General features: G+C 41.9%; 1 protein-coding gene across 5 annotated transcripts in view; it reads left to right on the top strand.

The window, feature by feature from the left end:
• MIDEAS (mitotic deacetylase associated SANT domain protein) overlaps positions 1-17,287 on the top strand; it is a 59,501-nt gene that overhangs the window by 32,928 nt on the left and 9,286 nt on the right. For 4 of the 5 annotated variants that reach the window (XM_051621274.1, XM_051621273.1, XM_051621275.1 and 1 more), the window contains exons 3-9: positions 5,500-5,817; positions 6,791-7,136; positions 7,591-7,657; positions 13,294-13,436; positions 14,291-14,394; positions 15,686-15,761; positions 16,386-16,474. In XM_051621274.1, the coding sequence (XP_051477234.1) occupies positions 5,500-5,817; positions 6,791-7,136; positions 7,591-7,657; positions 13,294-13,436; positions 14,291-14,394; positions 15,686-15,761; positions 16,386-16,474 (1,143 nt within the window). The remainder of the gene's footprint in view (positions 1-5,499; positions 5,818-6,790; positions 7,137-7,590; positions 7,658-13,293; positions 13,437-14,290; positions 14,395-15,685; positions 15,762-16,385; positions 16,475-17,287) is intronic. The other variant, XM_051621277.1, reaches the window with a different exon arrangement.

Consider the following 17,287-nt stretch of genomic DNA (forward strand, 5'->3'; position numbering starts at 1 on the left):
TGATTAGATAGTTCTCTACTTTTATTCTTTTGGTGTCCCATCAGTCTAAACTGTACAGTATATATTCCATATGGCAAGATGACAGGATTCAAAATCAACTAGCCTAGGAGAGGCAAGTGGTGGGATTTTTCAAGTTGGGAGGGTGTTGGTTTTTGGCTTTGTTTGTTTGTTTGTTTTTTGGGTGTTGGGTTTTGTGGGTTTTTTAGGTTTTCTTTCAGTTGTGTTTTGACTGATCTTTCATTGAGTGCCTCTCATGAGAAGTAACAATGTACTTTTCTGTGGAAGCTTAGTTGCCAGAGGCTGATGAAGTATGGGTGTTAGAGCATGAACTACTTGTACCTACAGTTTTGCCACAAGTTGCTGCTCAGTCTGACAAAAACAGGACAGGAATTTTACTCCCTCTCATGTTCTCATAATTTTTTTCCTAATCTGTCTGTGGCTGTTTTTTTCAGTCCCTTAGAGGAATGTGCTGTTTGAGTGAAAGAATGGAACTAATAGACAGTGAGGCAAATGTGCTTAGCCTACTCCATCTCTTGCACAGCAGACAGCAACTGATGACTGTTGATGCTGTCTTCAATCCTTTTTCACTTGTACTTTAGTTAAAAAGCAGTTTCACAGGATTTTCAGAGTTGGAAGGGGCCTCTAGAGATCATCTAGTCCAACTCCCCTGCTAAAGCAGGATAGCCTAGAGCACATTACACAGGACTGCATCCAGGAGGCTTTGGAATATCTCCGGAGAAGGGGACTCCACACCCTCCCTGGGCAGCCTGTTCCAGTGCTCCAACACCCTCACCATAAAGAAGTTTTTCCTCATATTTGAATGGAACTCCCTATGTTCCAGCTTGTGCTCATGACCCCTCATCCTGTCACACAGAACTACTGAAAAGAGTCTGGCTCTGTCCTCCTTGCACCCACCCTTTAGATACTTACAGGCATTAATAAGGTCTCCCCTCAGCCTTCTCTTCTCCAGGCTAAAGAATCCCAGCTCTCTCAGCCTTTCCTTATAAGGGAGATGCTCCAATCCCCTAATCATCTTTGTTGCCCTCATGTGGGCTCTCTCTATTAGTTCCCTGTCTCTCTTGAACTGGGGAGCCCAGAACTGGACATAGTTCTCCAGATGTGGCCTCACCAGGGCAGAGTAGAGGGGAAGAATAACCTCTCTCAACCTACCATTGGCCCTCTTGGCAACAAGGGCACGTTGCTGGCTCATAATTTACTGTCTACCAGGACTCCCAGATCCTTCTCCTCAGAACGCCTTTCCAGCAGGTCCACTCCTAACCTGTATTGGTGCATGGGGTTCTTCCTCCCCAGGTGCAGTACCTTACACTTCCCTTTGTTGAACCTCATTAGGTTCTTCTCTGCCCAGCTCTCCAGCCTGTCCAGGTCACACTGGATGGCAGCACAGCCCTCTGGAGTGTCAGCCACCCCTCCCAGTTTGGTATCATCAGCAAACTTGCTGAGGATACACTCTGTCCCCTTCTCCAGGTCATTGATGAATATGATGAACAAGTCTGGATCAAGTACTGACCCCTGGGGTACACTGCATTTGATAAAAAACTGGCAGTATTTAGGAGCGTGAGCTATTGGCTCATACTCTGCCAGCTGTTGTGTGGTTAGCAGGAAGGCCCACAATTCACATTGCAGCCTGATCACCAGCGCAGTGGCAAGAAAAAGCTAACAGAACAATCCAAGAAAAGGCCTTGAGAGGTGTAGCAAGAAATTGGCCATTTAAAGGCATGTCTGGTTGCAGCTTGATTCATAATGTAAAGACCAAACAGAGAAGTGTTTTGATAGATGCTCTCTTGTTCTTTGCAGTTATGCAAGCAGCTTGTTTGCTTCTATGCTGGCATTAGCAGAACAGCTCCGTATGTTGAGATCTCTTCAAGCTTTCAGGATGAGGTTTTGAAAGATGTTTAAATTGTTACCTGAAGTCTGATGGGTTTTACATCTTTAAGGAGGTTGGATATTATGGGAGGGAGAAAAATAAAATATGTTTACTGGAGGAGAATGGTTTGCTTCCCTTATCAGTGTCTTTCTGTTTATAAGCAACCTTGAAGCCTTCTCTAGCATAGGTTACGTGAAGAGCATGTAAGAAGGCCATAGGGTCAAAATATTGATTAAAGAAGATACCTACATTGGAATGTTCAAGCAACTGGTTCAAGTTATGAATGTATGTGCACCTTATGTGAAAACAGTATTTTGGACAGCAGTAACTTGCCTACATCACAACTGCTGTTTTGCATCACAGCTGCCCATCATACTGTGCCTGCCTCTTCCAGGTGGTGCAAGTTTATTGCTGCCTGCAGCAAATTCTCAACTCTTAGTTTTATGGTTTCATTTCACATACAACTGTTATATGCAAAAAGGCAGTACAATTTGTTTTCTTTAGTAGTGCAGAGAAGTTTTCTCACATCTGCAGTGGTCATCTAAAGGGTGTTTGGATTTTTATTCTTTTGTGGAAGGGAGACAGAGATTTTAGTTACCTGGCCTCTTTCTCCTGGCACAGGGAACAGGACCAGCTACTACATTCAAAAAAACCCAAAATTTTTATTTAATGAAATTTCAGTTCTGGACTTAGCCTTATGGACATGATTCGACTTGATTGCAGAGAGAAGCTGCCTTTACTGTTAGCTAGATGATGCAGAATGATGGCAAAAAATGCTGTATGGGCAGGTATTTCTAAAAGGCTGGTGCGGTTTCTTGTCTGATCACAGCAGAGGCCTTAGAACAGTTCTTCCAGCTGTCTTTCTGCTTACCTCTGAGCATAATGAAACAGTTGAGAAACTATATTGAGAGAGATCTGAAACAAATAGCTTAATTCCAAAATTGGTTGTGCCCCCTTTTAGTAAACCTTAGATATGTGTGATCTTTCATGACTAGATAGCTCTGGTGTGGACCAGAGCATCTTTAAGGATGTCTCAACTGTTTATATTGGGCTTGCATTGGTGACTTCTCTTTATTTCTACTGCTGTTCAGGTCTCCTCTTTTTTTATCAGAGGAGAGTATATTGCTCCCCAATACTGAAAATAGGAGCATGGTTAACTGATGATACAGCCTAAGAAATGTGACCCTTCGTGTGACTAGCTGCCAGAATTTCGTTCTTGAAGTCAGGAAATTAAAGTCTCTTGACCTACAGAGATCTGTGTAGCATGCAGGAAGTATCTGGGATGTGCAGGTTGGTAAGAATTGGTGCTTGTTCACATAGTCATATTGCCATTACTTGTTTGGTTGCCATTATTCTCTCAGGTACCCAGAAAGGATGCTGGGGTGCTCGCACTAGTAACAGCTACATCAGGAGCAAAAAAAGTAATCTGATTGTTGCCAAGGAAAGTCTTGGGTTTAATCCAAAGAATGTAATGAATGCACTGCCCTAAACTGTGGTGCAAAACCATCTACTGTGTATCTCATTGCCAGAAGAAGCTGCCAGAGCTATCCCAGATGTTTAACTAGGTTTCATAAATAAGGTGATGACAACTTAAGTTGCCCCACATATAGCAGCAGCATGAAACCATACATGAGCTGCTGTTTCTTCAGGTATGGGAAGGACCAGTGGAAGTAGGCATCTGTTTCTTGTAGATGACCTGTTTATGTTTAAAAAAACATCCTTGTTAGTTTCTGTTTCTTGAAGCAGTGGAGAGAGGCTACAGATATTTATAAACGCCCCTTACTATCTACAGGTAGTCATCCATACTGATACATCTGTCAGCATGATGAACATCCTACAGATCAAAAATAGGTAATCCTGTGGGAAAGTACAGGTGCAAATCACCAGCCTGGAGAGAAGGGATGTCCTCAGAGCTCATTCATTCCTTCTGCAGCACAAACTGGGGCAGCTGATGACAGCTGTGACTTTGCAGTTGTGTGTTTCATCCTTGTGTGGTGGGGGCGGGTATCTCCAGCCGCTGTGAAGAAGCAGTCAGATTTCTAAACTGCAGTGTCACTTGCTGGATAAATCTTTATTTAAGGTTTTCTCTAAGACCTCTAAAAAGTCTTGGAAGCAAGCAGTCCTAAATAACCTTCTTGTTACGATTTATTGTATTTGCTCAAGCTTGGCACTTTTTTTTAAGGCTTAGTGTTTCGGAGTGGACCTGTTTGCTCTTAAAAGCAACAGAAATTACTAGTACTGTCATTTGGAGAGTGGCCAGAGCACTAACTCCAGGCTCTGACTGATGTATTTTGTGACAGTACGGTTGTGCTTCCCTCAGTATAAATATAGAGTCAAAGTGGGACTTCAGTCTAGTGTCCTTCTAGCTATCATGGGTTGCCACTTCATGGGCCAGCTGGAACATGTTCTCTCACACATCATTGAAGCTGGCTTTCTTGGTCTGTGTCCACAGTGAAATGTCTGGGGGGTGATGTCTGAATCCTTACAACAGAACCTGCCTATGGTAGTTTTTTATTCAGTATTAGGTATCCTTAAAGGCACACAATAGATTCTTTTTAAGGACTTTAGTGAATCTCTGCAAAAGTTTGGAAGTCCAGATTGGAGACCTCTTATCATACCTGAAAGATAACGTGTGTTTCTAAACAGCTCTTGAGGTAGATTCCTCAGTAGATTGTGACTCTGATGGGGGGATGGGTTTGCATACCTAATCCTATCCAAAGGCTTTCCAAGTGGAGATCTAAGTTAAAGTTCTACAGCTTCTAGACTGCACTTCATCAGAGCTCAAAAAGACCTTTTGCATCCCTGAAGAGAGGTGTTTTTAAAAGTTGAACTCTAAACATTTGGCATCTAAGTGAGCTGGCAACTGCTTTTGGATTTGGAGTGGAATGAACATGAGGATAGTCATGTGAAGGATCTAACAGTACCTGAAGCCATATGGTGTTACAGTATCCATGTGTCCTTCATTCCCATCTCCTTAGAGCTCTATTTCTAGGGCTTCCATGAGTAAAAGAAAGCAGAGACATGAAAGCTGTAATACCAATGGAAAAAGTGCCAGCTTGCAGTTATGCCTTGTTGATTCTGCTGAGCAAAAGTCCTTCAGACTCATGCCTGGTTAGACAGCAAACCTCAAAGGCTCCAGTTACAATAAGGAAAGTTGTTTCTGTCTTGTAAATCAGAAAAAAATGCAGCAAAAAGCCACCTCTGTTTTTCATATGAGAGATTTAGTTAAGATTATTATGGTTCACTCTTTCTGGGAATGCAAGTCCAGTATTTAAAATCAATAATCTGAAGCTTATGATCATTACTAAACTGAAGAACCTTTGTTGGAAGTTATATGGCAGGGCACAAATTCATCTGGAAGAAAAAATGTCAAACCAAAGGTATTGGTTGTGTATACAAATATTCCAGCAGTTGAATTCAGGCAATCCTCAATTCTATGAAATTTCATAATGCTTTTGTGAAGTATCCTTTTTTCCTCCAGTAACACTTTACCAAATCCATTCCAGTTTGCAAACTGCATGGTGAAATTTGATATGCACTGAAAACGAGGTATCATCTGATTTATTATGTAAGTATTGCAGAAGTTTTTTTAAAAAAATTATTTTTCTTCTCAGGAACTGGATACTTCAGAAGAGAAGAGTGTGCTTGTAACGGCTCCAGGACCTACAGCTGCAAAAGGTGTCGTGGAATTTGCCGGTTCTTCACCAGCTCCCAAAAGAGCCCGAGAGGACAGCAGCCTCGTGCCTCTTATCATTCCCGTGTCTGTGCCGGTGAGAAAAATTGATTTGCAAAGTCTGGAAAAGGAGAAGTGTGAGGATGGAAAGCTCCAGAGAGGCCAGACGAATGATCGGTCTCCTTGTGAACGCAAACCTTCTGTGATAGTCACTCGGAGGCGGTCGAACCGCAGTACTAACATGGAAGCCTCTGGGCAGGTATGGGTAGACCAAGAAACCAAAGATAAGCCAAATCTGTTAGATTTAATTACATACTTTTAATCCATAAGCTTTTCTGTTGAAGTAGGTTGATGTCAAGGCTTGAGCATAGAATGGATGTACTTTGGAGACTGGATTTTTTTCATCATAATATTACCACATATTTGGCTTTTCATGGCCTACAGCTAATGCTAGTACAGACAAGCAATGCCCCACTGCTGAACAGTGAATAAAGCCAGGTGGTCAGTAACATCAGAATAAGTAGTCTGGCCAAGTAAAGATTGCTTTCTCCATACATAAATAGATGATAATAATAAATAGTGAATAGTGTACATATCTCTGTATGTGAATAAAATCCAAAGTGAAGTTTTATTCTTATGGAATTAAAATCTCTTACTGAGGTTCTGAAGGTCAGTACATGAGTGTTCCCCTTCACTGTGGTGCTGTTGAGTGGGGGTTTTTTTTGTTTTGTTTTTGGGGTTCCTTTGGCCCTTCTATTCAGAAGTACAAAACGGTGTTCAGATACCAAAGAAATGGCAGGCATCTAAGGAGGTTTCTCTGCATTTAAATACTTGACTGTCTAAGACAATATTATTATATTGTCTTCTGTTCTCTTACAGCTATTTGGTGTCACCTTGTATTTGTACCAGGGTTCTGATCTACTTTGTCCTCTTTTAAAGCTGCCATCAGGTCATTATCTTTCCAACCAAAGGTTGGACCAGACATATATGTGTAATTCTTGTAAAACTTAGAGCTACTGTTGCTGCCTAATAATTCCTGTGTCCGTTCCATTTCTCCATCTTCTTCTTCCCTCTTTCCCTTTGTGCTAATTGTTGAGGCACCCTCCAGCCAATCTGCCCTACCCAGATTTTGGCCTGCTGTGAAAGAATATTGTCATCTCACTGAAGTTCTTCAAATGATCTGATGTTTAAAAATTAAGTATGCTGTGTGTTTGTTTTTTTTTTGCCAACAGCATGAAGAAGCTGTTCCAAAGGATGAAGCAGAGGGCTTTCCCCGGAAACCAAAGCAGCGGCCAAGACCTGAGCCACTCTTCATACCACCAAAAGCTGGCACATTTATTGCACCACCTGTTTATTCTAACATTACTCCTTATCAGAGCCACTTACGGTCACCTGTCCGTCTGGCAGATCATCCTTCAGATAGGAACTTTGAGCTACCTCCTTACACTCCTCCACCAATTCTAAGTCCAGTGAGAGAAGGATCTGGGCTGTATTTTAATGCCATCCTCTCTTCAGGTGGTCATTCAGTTCCACCTCCAATGACTCCTAAAAGTGCTCACAGAACTCTTCTTAGATCAAGTAAGTTCCACTTTCCCTTCCTTTCTTAGCTAATTTATGATTAGGAGTAATAGGAGGAAGATAGTGACTTTAGGAGGTGTGGTTATGTGGGGCTGGGACTTCTTCATGATAGTCTGAGGGAGGAAATGCAATGTTGCTTCTACCTGGGCATGGATGTTAAAATGCATTCATGAGTAATCTGCAACACCCTCTACTGACGTTCTTAGGAATGGAAAAGTCAGCTCCTCCTCCATAGCAGATTGTCATTATCTTGAACTGAGGGGACAGTAAATAGTTATTATTGAGATGTAGATGGTGACTGGAAGAGGTAAATTCTTGGCCATCTTAAACTCCTTTAGCATATGGGCACCTTTTTTTGCAGGGTGGATAGCTCTGATGTACTTACAAGCTATGAGAAGAAAATCTCTCAAATGCAAAGATGAGCTGTCTGAGCAGTTTGTTCTTTTCCTTGCAGATAGTTCAGAAGTTACCCCTCCTGTTCTGACAGTCGTGGGGGAAGCCACCCCAGTCAGCATTGAACCGTAAGTAGCCAGTAGATCCTTAGCCTGGTAGTAGATGTGCTTAATTTCTTCCTCCTAAACCTTCAAGCTGCTGCCTGTAAACATTAAAGATTTATCCTGTTAGTGACTATAAAATTGCCTTCATTAAAAGTTACTCCACAGAATAAGTAAGGCTTGTTTGGGCAAACAAACCTTGTAATTCTGGTACTGTTAACTTTCTATTAATGCTTATATGTCTCCAGACTGAAATACCAAAGGTGACACTGCCCTGTTTTGTTATATACAAACACTTCTTTGTATGATGTATGTTTTAGAGTGTGGAAATAATGCTCCTTTAGAGGAAGGCCAAAGTGTAGTACAGAAAAGTGGAGTGATCTCTCACATGGACTAGTCAGACTGGAGGTCATCTGAGTGTCATGTATTAGCTGTGAATGTGACTTTGCTCCCCCCTGGGCTAGCTCAGTCTAAAGGCATTGCAGCCCTTTGCATACAGTGCATGTGCCTGAGGTAGTAAGCCTCGTGGGTCATGTGTGCTGGGAAGACTCAGACAAATGTGAACCCAGGAGCACTAGGGAACTCAGTTTGGAGATGTGAAGCTGGAGTTATGAACTTAGGCTTGATGCCAGTCCTGCTGAACCTGAGCAGTGTAGCAAAAAAAGCAGAGTGGCAAATGCATCTGCACAACCCTTGCAAACCTCTGGGAGTGTTACCAGCCTGAGTTCAGGGCTGTAGAACTGCTGTGGGGTAGTTCCAATTCATTATTACACGAAGGTTAATGAACTCTTGAGAAATCTGAATGTGGAGATGCATGGCATGGAAACACCCATATAGCATAAAAACACCCACATGGTTCTGCATTGCTGACTCTGTGCAGTCAGGAATTGCTGCTCTAGCTCTGCAGCATGTCCTGTGACATTTGAGATACTTAACTCGAACTCCTCCCAAATAAATACCAGGCTGCTTTTAGTATTTCTTAAAAAATGGCTTATATTTTAAAAATTAATGGGAGCAGATGCTGTCTATTTTATTTATTTATTTTCCCTTCACTGTTTTTCCATTCTGTTGTCTTATTTGAAATCGAGTTTTCTGCACTTTTGGCAGCAGGCTGCCCTGAGCAGATGTTGCAATTGTGAATGAACCCAGATTATTCTTGTCACCTTTGCAAAGCCCTCCTAGGCTGAGCCCATTCATGGAAATAAGAACATTTGGTGTTTTTTTTAATCTGTTTTGAAAATGTTTTAAGCTTTTTGCTATTGGTTCATTTCACACCAATCCAGAAGTACCTCTTCTAGAACAGATACTTTGTTTGCCCTAGGTCTTACCTTTAACCTCTCTGTTATGCAGTTGTCTTTTGCTGTTGTGTTGGTTTAAATTACTGAAGTTCGTTACATAAATTTAGCTGCAATTTTAGTTGTGTGTGCAAATTTTCAAATTTGTTGATGGAAATTTCAAACCATAGTGACTTAGTAATGCAAGTTCATTTTCAGTTGCCAAAAGAGAGTTATGTGCAGAGTTGTCTTGCCATCGTCTTATGCAGAAAGAGAGTTTTAACTTTTAACTAAGGTGAATTAATAAACTGGTATCATTCTATGTTGTCAAAGTAATCAGTTTGCTGCTCTGAAGCTAGTTTGTGCAGCACTGTTGTGGTCAGTTATGTAGACATATCTCCTAAAACAAAAATATGGCAGGAAGCACTTTTTTTTAAGAAAAAAAAGTTTAATTTGATTTGTAGTCTTGACTTTGTCAGAAGTTGACTATAGCTTGCAGTTACCCAATATTGTGTTTTTAACTGCTTATGCTTTGCCGGACCTTCTGCTAATGATATTTGGAATATGAAATGTGATAATGAAGCTTAATTCACAGAATCACAGAATCTTAGGGGTTGGAAGGGACCTGGAAAGATCATCTAGTCCAACCCCCCTGCCAGAGCAGGATCACCTAGAGCACATCACACAGCAACACATCCAGGCAGTTTTTGAACGTGTCCAGTTGAAGGAGACTCCACAACCTCTCTGGGCAGCCTGTTCCAGTGCTCTGTCATTCTCACAGGAAAGAAGTTTTTTCTGATGTTTACGTGGAACCTCCTATGTTCCAGTTTGCATCCATTGCTCCTTGTCCTATCACTGGACATCACTGAAAAAAAGCCTGGCTCTGTCCTCCTGACACTCACCCTTAACATATTTGTAAACATTGATGAGGTCATGCCTCAGTCTCCTCCATGCTAAAGAGACCCAGCTCCCTCAGCCTTTCCTCATAAGTGGAGATGTTCCACTCCCTTAATCATCTTTGTGGCCCTGTGCTGGACTCCTTCAAGCACTTCCCTGTCCTTCTTGAACTGAGGGGCCCAGAACTGGACACAATATTCCAGATGAGGCCTCACCAAGGCAGAATAGAGGGGGAGGAGAACCTCCCTTGACCTACTAACCACACCCTTTCTAATGCACCCCAGGATGCCATTGGCCTTCTTGGCCACAAGGGCACACTGCTGACTCATGGTCATCCTCCTGTCTACCAGCACAGGAGGTCCCTTTCACCTACACTGCTCTCCAGCAGGTCAGCCCCCAACCTGTACTGGTACATGGGGTTGTTCTTCCCCAGATGCCAGACTCCACACTTGCCCTTGTTGAATTTCATCAGGTTTCTCCCTGCCCAAGTCTCCAGCCTGTCCAGGTCTCCCTGAATGGCAGCACAGCCTTCTGGTGTGTCAGCCACTCCTCCCAGTTTAGTGTCATCAGCAAACTTGCTGAGGGCACACTCTGTTCCCTCATCCAGGTCAGTGATGAAAATATTGAATAGTACCGGTCCCAGTACTGACCCCTGAGGGACTCCACTAGTCACAGAGCTCCAACTAGATTCTGTCCCCTTGACCACAACTCTCTGACTTCTTCCTTTCAAGGTTTTAATTCTTCTATTTGTGAAGTAGTACAATAGGCAGCTGCTGTCACAGATCTTTTTGTCCTACCAGTTTTGCAGTTCAGTTGCTTCTGTGTCTTCAAAATGACCCCCCAGCTAGTCAGCCTCAAGTATAGGTGGTAGTGCATCAGCTGTGAATGTCCTTCCCAATTCCCAGCCTAAATTCTGAATGTTACCACACTCAGCTGTATACTGGAGCATCTCAGGAGCTCTATTGGTGCTTACAGGCAAGTGCTTTTGCTCTACTGAAATCTAGGCTTCATCAGGAAAGGAATCATGGAATAATGTAGCTTAAATGGAACTCTGTAGGTCATCTGGTCCAAGCCCTTACTCAGAGCAGGCCAAATTATGTTACTCAGGTCAACTCTTGCAGCAGAAATCTGGTTTATTTAGATATTGCAGGAACAAGGTCTAGTTCTGAAGCCTCTCTAGCCTGGGGTTGCCATATTTAAATTTTGTTTCAAGATAAAAAGTAAATTCTTTTAGCTCTTCAAGCCCACATTCTTTCCCTCCAGCTTTTCCAATTTCCTTTCTCCCTCTCACAGGTGAGGCCAGAGAAGTCTGTGTCTTGGGACCCAAAATATCCTGAATTTTCCAGTGCAGTAACAGCCTCTTTATTTGTTTGCACTTGACAGCAAAGTGTCAGTTTCTGTCAGTCACCCCTTCTAGGGTGGATTAGAATCCATTACTCTTTCCTCCACTGTGGAGGAAAGGTGCTGTAACAACAAGTGAAACTAATCACAGTGAACAGAAGACTCCACATGAACACCATTCCACCAGCCATCTTAAAGGAGGACTTCCCAGGGTGTTTGTTTTGCTTTGGTTTTTTAGTAAGGTCTTCCCAGTCTTTCATGAAATCTTGTCCTTTTTATTTATTATCTGGATTGTACTATTTCTGTCCAAGATAATCAAGACAGGTGAAGGAAAAAATGAAAAACTGTAAGTGTTACAGTTTTAATAGACTTCTCTACCTGTAGAACACTCAAAACCAAGCTTTGAGGTTTTCTCGGGATGTCTTCATGTGCATTGAAATTGAGTTACTTTTGAGAAGCAGAACCTGAAACAGTTACAACCTTGGGCTTCAAAGATGGGACATTTTCAACAGCTTTAGTTCTCCCCTGCCCAGAGCCATGATCTGTGATGTGTGATGTCCCTATCGCTTTCCCTGCAACAGATGTTGGAGATCCAGGTTTTGGGGAAAAGCACAGATAGTATATGGCAGCCTGTCCTAAAACTTTCCTGCTACATCTGTCATGCTGGCTGTGTCATCTTACTGTCAACTACTGGAGGGAAGTTAGCATCAATCTGTGCATCCAGCAGATTCTGCTTGTCCAAGTAGGAATCCCACGCTGTCAATGTTGAGCTGCTGCTGAACGGGTGGATGAAATCAGAACAAGTAGATTTTACATTCTTGGTTCTCTGGAGGAGAACTGAGTCAAGACTCAAGAATTATAGCAAATCTTACCCTGGGCAGGGAGTTTTATCTCTTTTTCTAGTGAAGCCACTCCAGAGTTGTGGGTACTGCCTGATTTACTCTCTCAAAAGAATAGCTTATTTCTCCATCCTTTTCTAATTCAGGAGCTTCCAGTATGGTGCAAGCTTTTTTATGTTAAGCATAGATATCTTATTTCAGAATAGGATATTTTAATTATATTTTCAGTGGTCTGAGCGGCAGCTGTTCTCAAGTATCTTGGTTTTCTGAAGGGTCTTTTTGCTAGCTTAGCTTGAACATTTCCTTTGCTTTCTCATCAGGACCTCTGAATTGCATGCATTGTTGCTGTATTTTACTTCAGAAGCTGTCCTTGGACTTATCCAGTCACACGGAGTTTGTGTAGCTTCTGCTGTTTGTTTGTGTGTTTTGCCACTGAGTGAAAGATGTAGAGCAACGACAACGACAAAGGCCAACAGCTCAGTGAGCTGTTAGTGTAGACCCCCAGACCTCCAAGCCTGGTAGAACAGTCTTTCAGTGGTGGTTCTTACCTACCTCTGTGCACAAATTCATGTTTGCTAGTGCTGAGTATGATCTCTGTGGATGATCACTTGACTCAAAGCAAGTGTAGTGCTCTGTGGGTTGCATGTTTTGAAAAATGTGTCTGCTAATTCAGAAAAGTACAAGATTGTTGCTAAAAGAATGAGATTTGGTTTTGATACAGAATGAGCAATACAGCTTTCATTGTTTTGCTTTTTTGGTTTCAGTTGTTAGAAATAGTTTCTAGGAGATACTAGCTTGTGTCAGAGTCATGAAGGACCAGACTTCGAGATGGATCCTGCTTTGAATGGGGAGTTGAGCCAGCTGGTCTCTAGAAGTCCTTTTCAACCTAAATACTGGTGTGATTCTGTAGTTATGGCTGGCAAAACATTACTACTGAAACAGGCTCGCCCATCTTCTGCATGAGGAGCAAGCTTGCTGTAGGAGATCTCCATGTGACAGCCTCTCAAAAAGTGATGATTATTGAAAGCTAATAACTACTCTTTGAGCAATTACTAGGGGATCCTAATTTAAATACAGTTTATTATTATTACTACAGTTGTTGATTAGACAGTGGAAACTGGTAGTGAACGTAAAACTTCTCACCTTTTGAGTGATACTTACTGATGTAACCTACAACACCTGAAAGCTGTTCACGTTACATACAAGAGCCTGCTGCGCTTCAGTTTGTTCATAATTAGTGCTTTTAGCAGAGGTGGAGACTTCCTGGATGTTGTAAAGGGGGCTTGACAGTCACATGTTACCTTTTCTGCAGGCGAATAAATGTCGGAACTCGCTTTCAAGCAGAAATCCCAACACTCCAAGACAGATCCCTGGCAGCAGCTGATGAACATAAAGCAGAGCTGGTGTGGCAGCCGTGGGACGACCTGGAAACCAACAAAGTCACTCAAGAGCACGGTAAGAATGTGGAAGGCTGGTAAATAGGACTGAATTGTCACAGTTGTTGTAGGGGTAATCACTGTAGACAGAATTTCAAATCTTAGGGCTGCCAGTCAAGTGACATGTTTCAGTGGTCCTGAAAACAGTCTCAGGAGAAAAATTTGTTTATCAGGTTGCATGTGGGGGTGGGGAGGTTAATAGGTCTGTTTTTTTAACTGAGATAAAACGGGACCATTTGTTACTGGTCAGGCAAAGAGCAGCCTTTTGCTCAGTGAAGCTTCCATGTCTTAACATTTGAACACACCAGATGCACTCAACTTCTGTATTTTCAAAGGATGTTCTAGATACAATAGTATTTTGGAAAAATCAAGTTGTAGACGGAAGTAAGGATGAGGAAACAGGAGCTGTGGCAGCTAGTAGCAGACCTGGGAAGCTGTCTGCTGCTGGTGCACATGGGCTGTGGCATGTGCAAATCCTGAAGGGAAGAGGAAGTGGGCAAGCTTGGAAGAAATCTTTCTGATGAGAGAGAAAAAAGGGTATTGTGAAATGGAAATTCACAATATAAGGGGATATTCAGGACATCTCTGAGGTGAAGGGAGATGGGAATATGTTATAGGAGGGAGGAGATTTGAAGGAAGCTCCATGTGTAAATATTGCTGTGTGCAAAGTAATGTTGTGTGGCCTTGCAGTCTAGTGAATTCTTGTGTCCAAATTTGACCCAGATAAATTTGCAAAGACGTTCAGCTTCTCCAAGGGTTTAACTCTCTGTTATGTCTAGCCCTGATACAAAAGAGCTAATTAATTATGTGAATCCTGTAGGAAACTCCATTTTAATCTTATCTGAATTTATTTTGGTACCTCTGTGGCAATAGTGGAAAACCTGCTAGCTGCTGCCTGCTCAAGCATTTTTCCAGGGGCTGGAACCAACCAGGAGCTGGCGCTGCATTTCCTACATGAAGCAAAGGGAAGCATTCTGGTGAGTTTTCCCAGCTTTTCACCTTGGTGTGGTCAAGGATGTTAATGAAGAATAGCTAACCTGTCACTTGATGAGAGGAGAGCCTTGCAAACTACTCCCTATGCATCTGGCTCTCACTGTTTAGTGTCCCTTGGATGTCCCTAAAGTGGGTTCAGCCTGATGTAGTGTCACATATGGTTATTATCTTCCATATTTCTAACTTTGACATCTTTGGTTTTATGACAGACAAACAGTCTACCAGAGTGAGTCAGCGAAGACTGTTAAAGGAATCTTAAATGTTGTCTTTCTGGGAAGGTGACCATGTTAGAAGGAAAAATAAGAAGCTGGTGTTGAAGCTCAGACACAAAGTGCAGTGTCTTGCTCTGCTTACTTTTGACAGAATCATTTAACTTCTCTGTGCACGTGTGTAGAATGGCTCTGCTGCCAATTTTGTATCAGTGTTGCAAGACATGATAGACTTGCAAAGGCCCTTTGACACCCCTGAAAGGTAGTATCAAAGAGCAGAGCATAGCATATTACACAGGTTTGATGTCCTTTTGTAATTCTATGATTGATTTAACCTGGCATGAATCAGCTGTGGTCACAAGTATCCTGCACTTTTGCCTGGCCACTTGTTCCCAATCCCCTGTAGTGTTACAAGGCTGACACTTGTGAGAATATGTTAGCCTGCAGTGGAGAAGATAACCAAAATAAAGTAGTTTGTGTGTGTGTGTGTGTGTGTGTGTGTGTTAGACTTCTGCTAGGTAAGTTCCCAGGAGCAGAGTTGGCCCTGGAAGCAGGAGCTCACTCACTGCTGAGGTGGTTTAAACTGCTAAGGGAAGCACGACTCCACCCTCTTTGTGTGTGAATTCTTTCAGTCACATGCCTGCTTGGTTTTATTTTGAAATACTGCTTAGTGAAGTGAGTTAACATCACAATGGCTTGGATGTTTAAGACATAATTTTTGGATGTGAGTGTGTAAGGTAAGGCTTCAGTAAATGAGGGGAAACAGCTGCATGGTCTCTGTCTATGGAATCAACTCCCAGTGCTGTGGTGGTTGCATTGCGGGGAGTCAGTTCACAGAGACATGCAGAGCTGAGAACTTACCACCTCCCTGTGGTGCTCCAGACTCAGTGGATAGTCAAGAATGTGATTTTTAAAGCTGTCCCAAATGCTATATTGTCCCAAGTGTTAAACTGTGCTGCAGTTACGTTCAGTTAACTTCCCAGAAAGGAGAGGATTAACAATTGCCTGATCTTTGTTTTCAAATACCCCAAACATTAAAATAATTAATTATTTGTGTTTACCTTAGGGAGCTTTGACCAAGCTGCTGTTGAAGAGGCCAGTACGATCACCTACCCACCCTTTGGCAGATTATCACTACACAGGTTTGTTAATCAGAATAACTGTGCTGCCTGACTGTCATAAAGAATTTTTTTCTATCCTTTTCTTCTTTTTGGGGGAACTGCAATAAGGTTGCAAAAAGACCACTCTTCTCTGGTAAATCAAATGATGGCTTGCCAAAAATTTTGCCTGTGCAAATTATGATACTTAAAATGTAAGAAACTGCATCTCCAGAACATGTGCATGTGTGTGTTTGCATATGTGTGTGTTCTGAATTTCTTTGTGGGGAAAAGGGAATGTGATTCCTTACACTAATCCACAGAGAGTGCAGGAAGATGGCTAGTATGTACAAGAAAGGCTGTAGTAACCTCAGAACCACTGCCTCTTTGGTGTAAATTTCCGGGGTGGAGTTAAGAGTGGGTTTTATGGGAAGGGTTTTCGAGCTTGCTGAAGAAAGCTTAGCCAACATTGTTGCCCGTCAGTGTTTCTGCAAAATTTAAATGCTGTAAACTGCCTATGTAGTCTTGTACCTAATTAGAAAATAGTCAGCTGTATACTACTGACTTTATTATTTAATTTGTTTAAGGCAAACATGAAGAAAAAAAGTATGTGGAAGAGTAAACATTGGAAATTGTAAGGGCTTTGGTTACAACTTTTTTTCTGTACAGGATCAGACAAGTGGAAGGTTGCTGAAAAAAAACTTTTCAACAAAGGCATTGCAATCTACAAGAAAGACTTTTTCTTGGTCCAAAAGCTTGTAAGTTACTTTTTTTATTTTCAGTGATACATTCTTAAGTGTGTTTAGAAGCATTTAATACAGGGGTTCAACCTTGATTTCTTGAATCCTCAGTATCCTGCACTCAAAAGATATCAGAAAAATTTTATCATCTAGCAAAACATCCAATAGATAAGCTAGAACAATAATCCTTGTTGTTTACTTAGCCCTTGTAGTTGCTGCATTGCTTCCATTAGTCCACACTGAAGATAGCACTTTTACAGGGCATATTTATAGAGGGCTGGTAATGTTCCAGTATGGCTTAAATGGCTTGCTTTATAAAACCAAATAGAAACACATCCTTGCTGCTGATGAGAAGGACCAAAGAAGGGTATGTGCATGATGCAAGCACAATTTAGCATCCCTCTTTCCAGTTGTCTGTGACAATGGTAGTAAAAATGATCACTCTCATCTATTTTCATCAAGTATGACACTTCAGTGGGGGGATGGACACATTACTGAAGAAGAGCACAAAAGCAGGAGCTGCATACAAATTTCCTGAATAAATTTCCAAAAGGCATTTAAGTTGAAAAAGTCCAGAAACTAAGAATATATTCCAAAACTTCCAGAAAAATCTTTGCTATAGAATATATAGATGGTCACAGGTCTGTACTGATAATTGTCTACTACCATATATGTATGAAATGCACGTTGGCCAGAATGGGAAAGGGCTGCAAACCTTCCTTTCCATTTTTGGGTCGGTATTCTGGTCTGGTCTTCTCTGAAGTGCTGCTGGAAAATAAAGCTCTCCCATAAAACTTAAAGGCTGCTTTCAAGCCTGACAACTCAATTGGA

Source organism: Apus apus, chromosome 5 (assembly GCF_020740795.1).
Source record: "Apus apus isolate bApuApu2 chromosome 5, bApuApu2.pri.cur, whole genome shotgun sequence".
NCBI lineage: Eukaryota > Metazoa > Chordata > Aves > Apodiformes > Apodidae > Apus > Apus apus.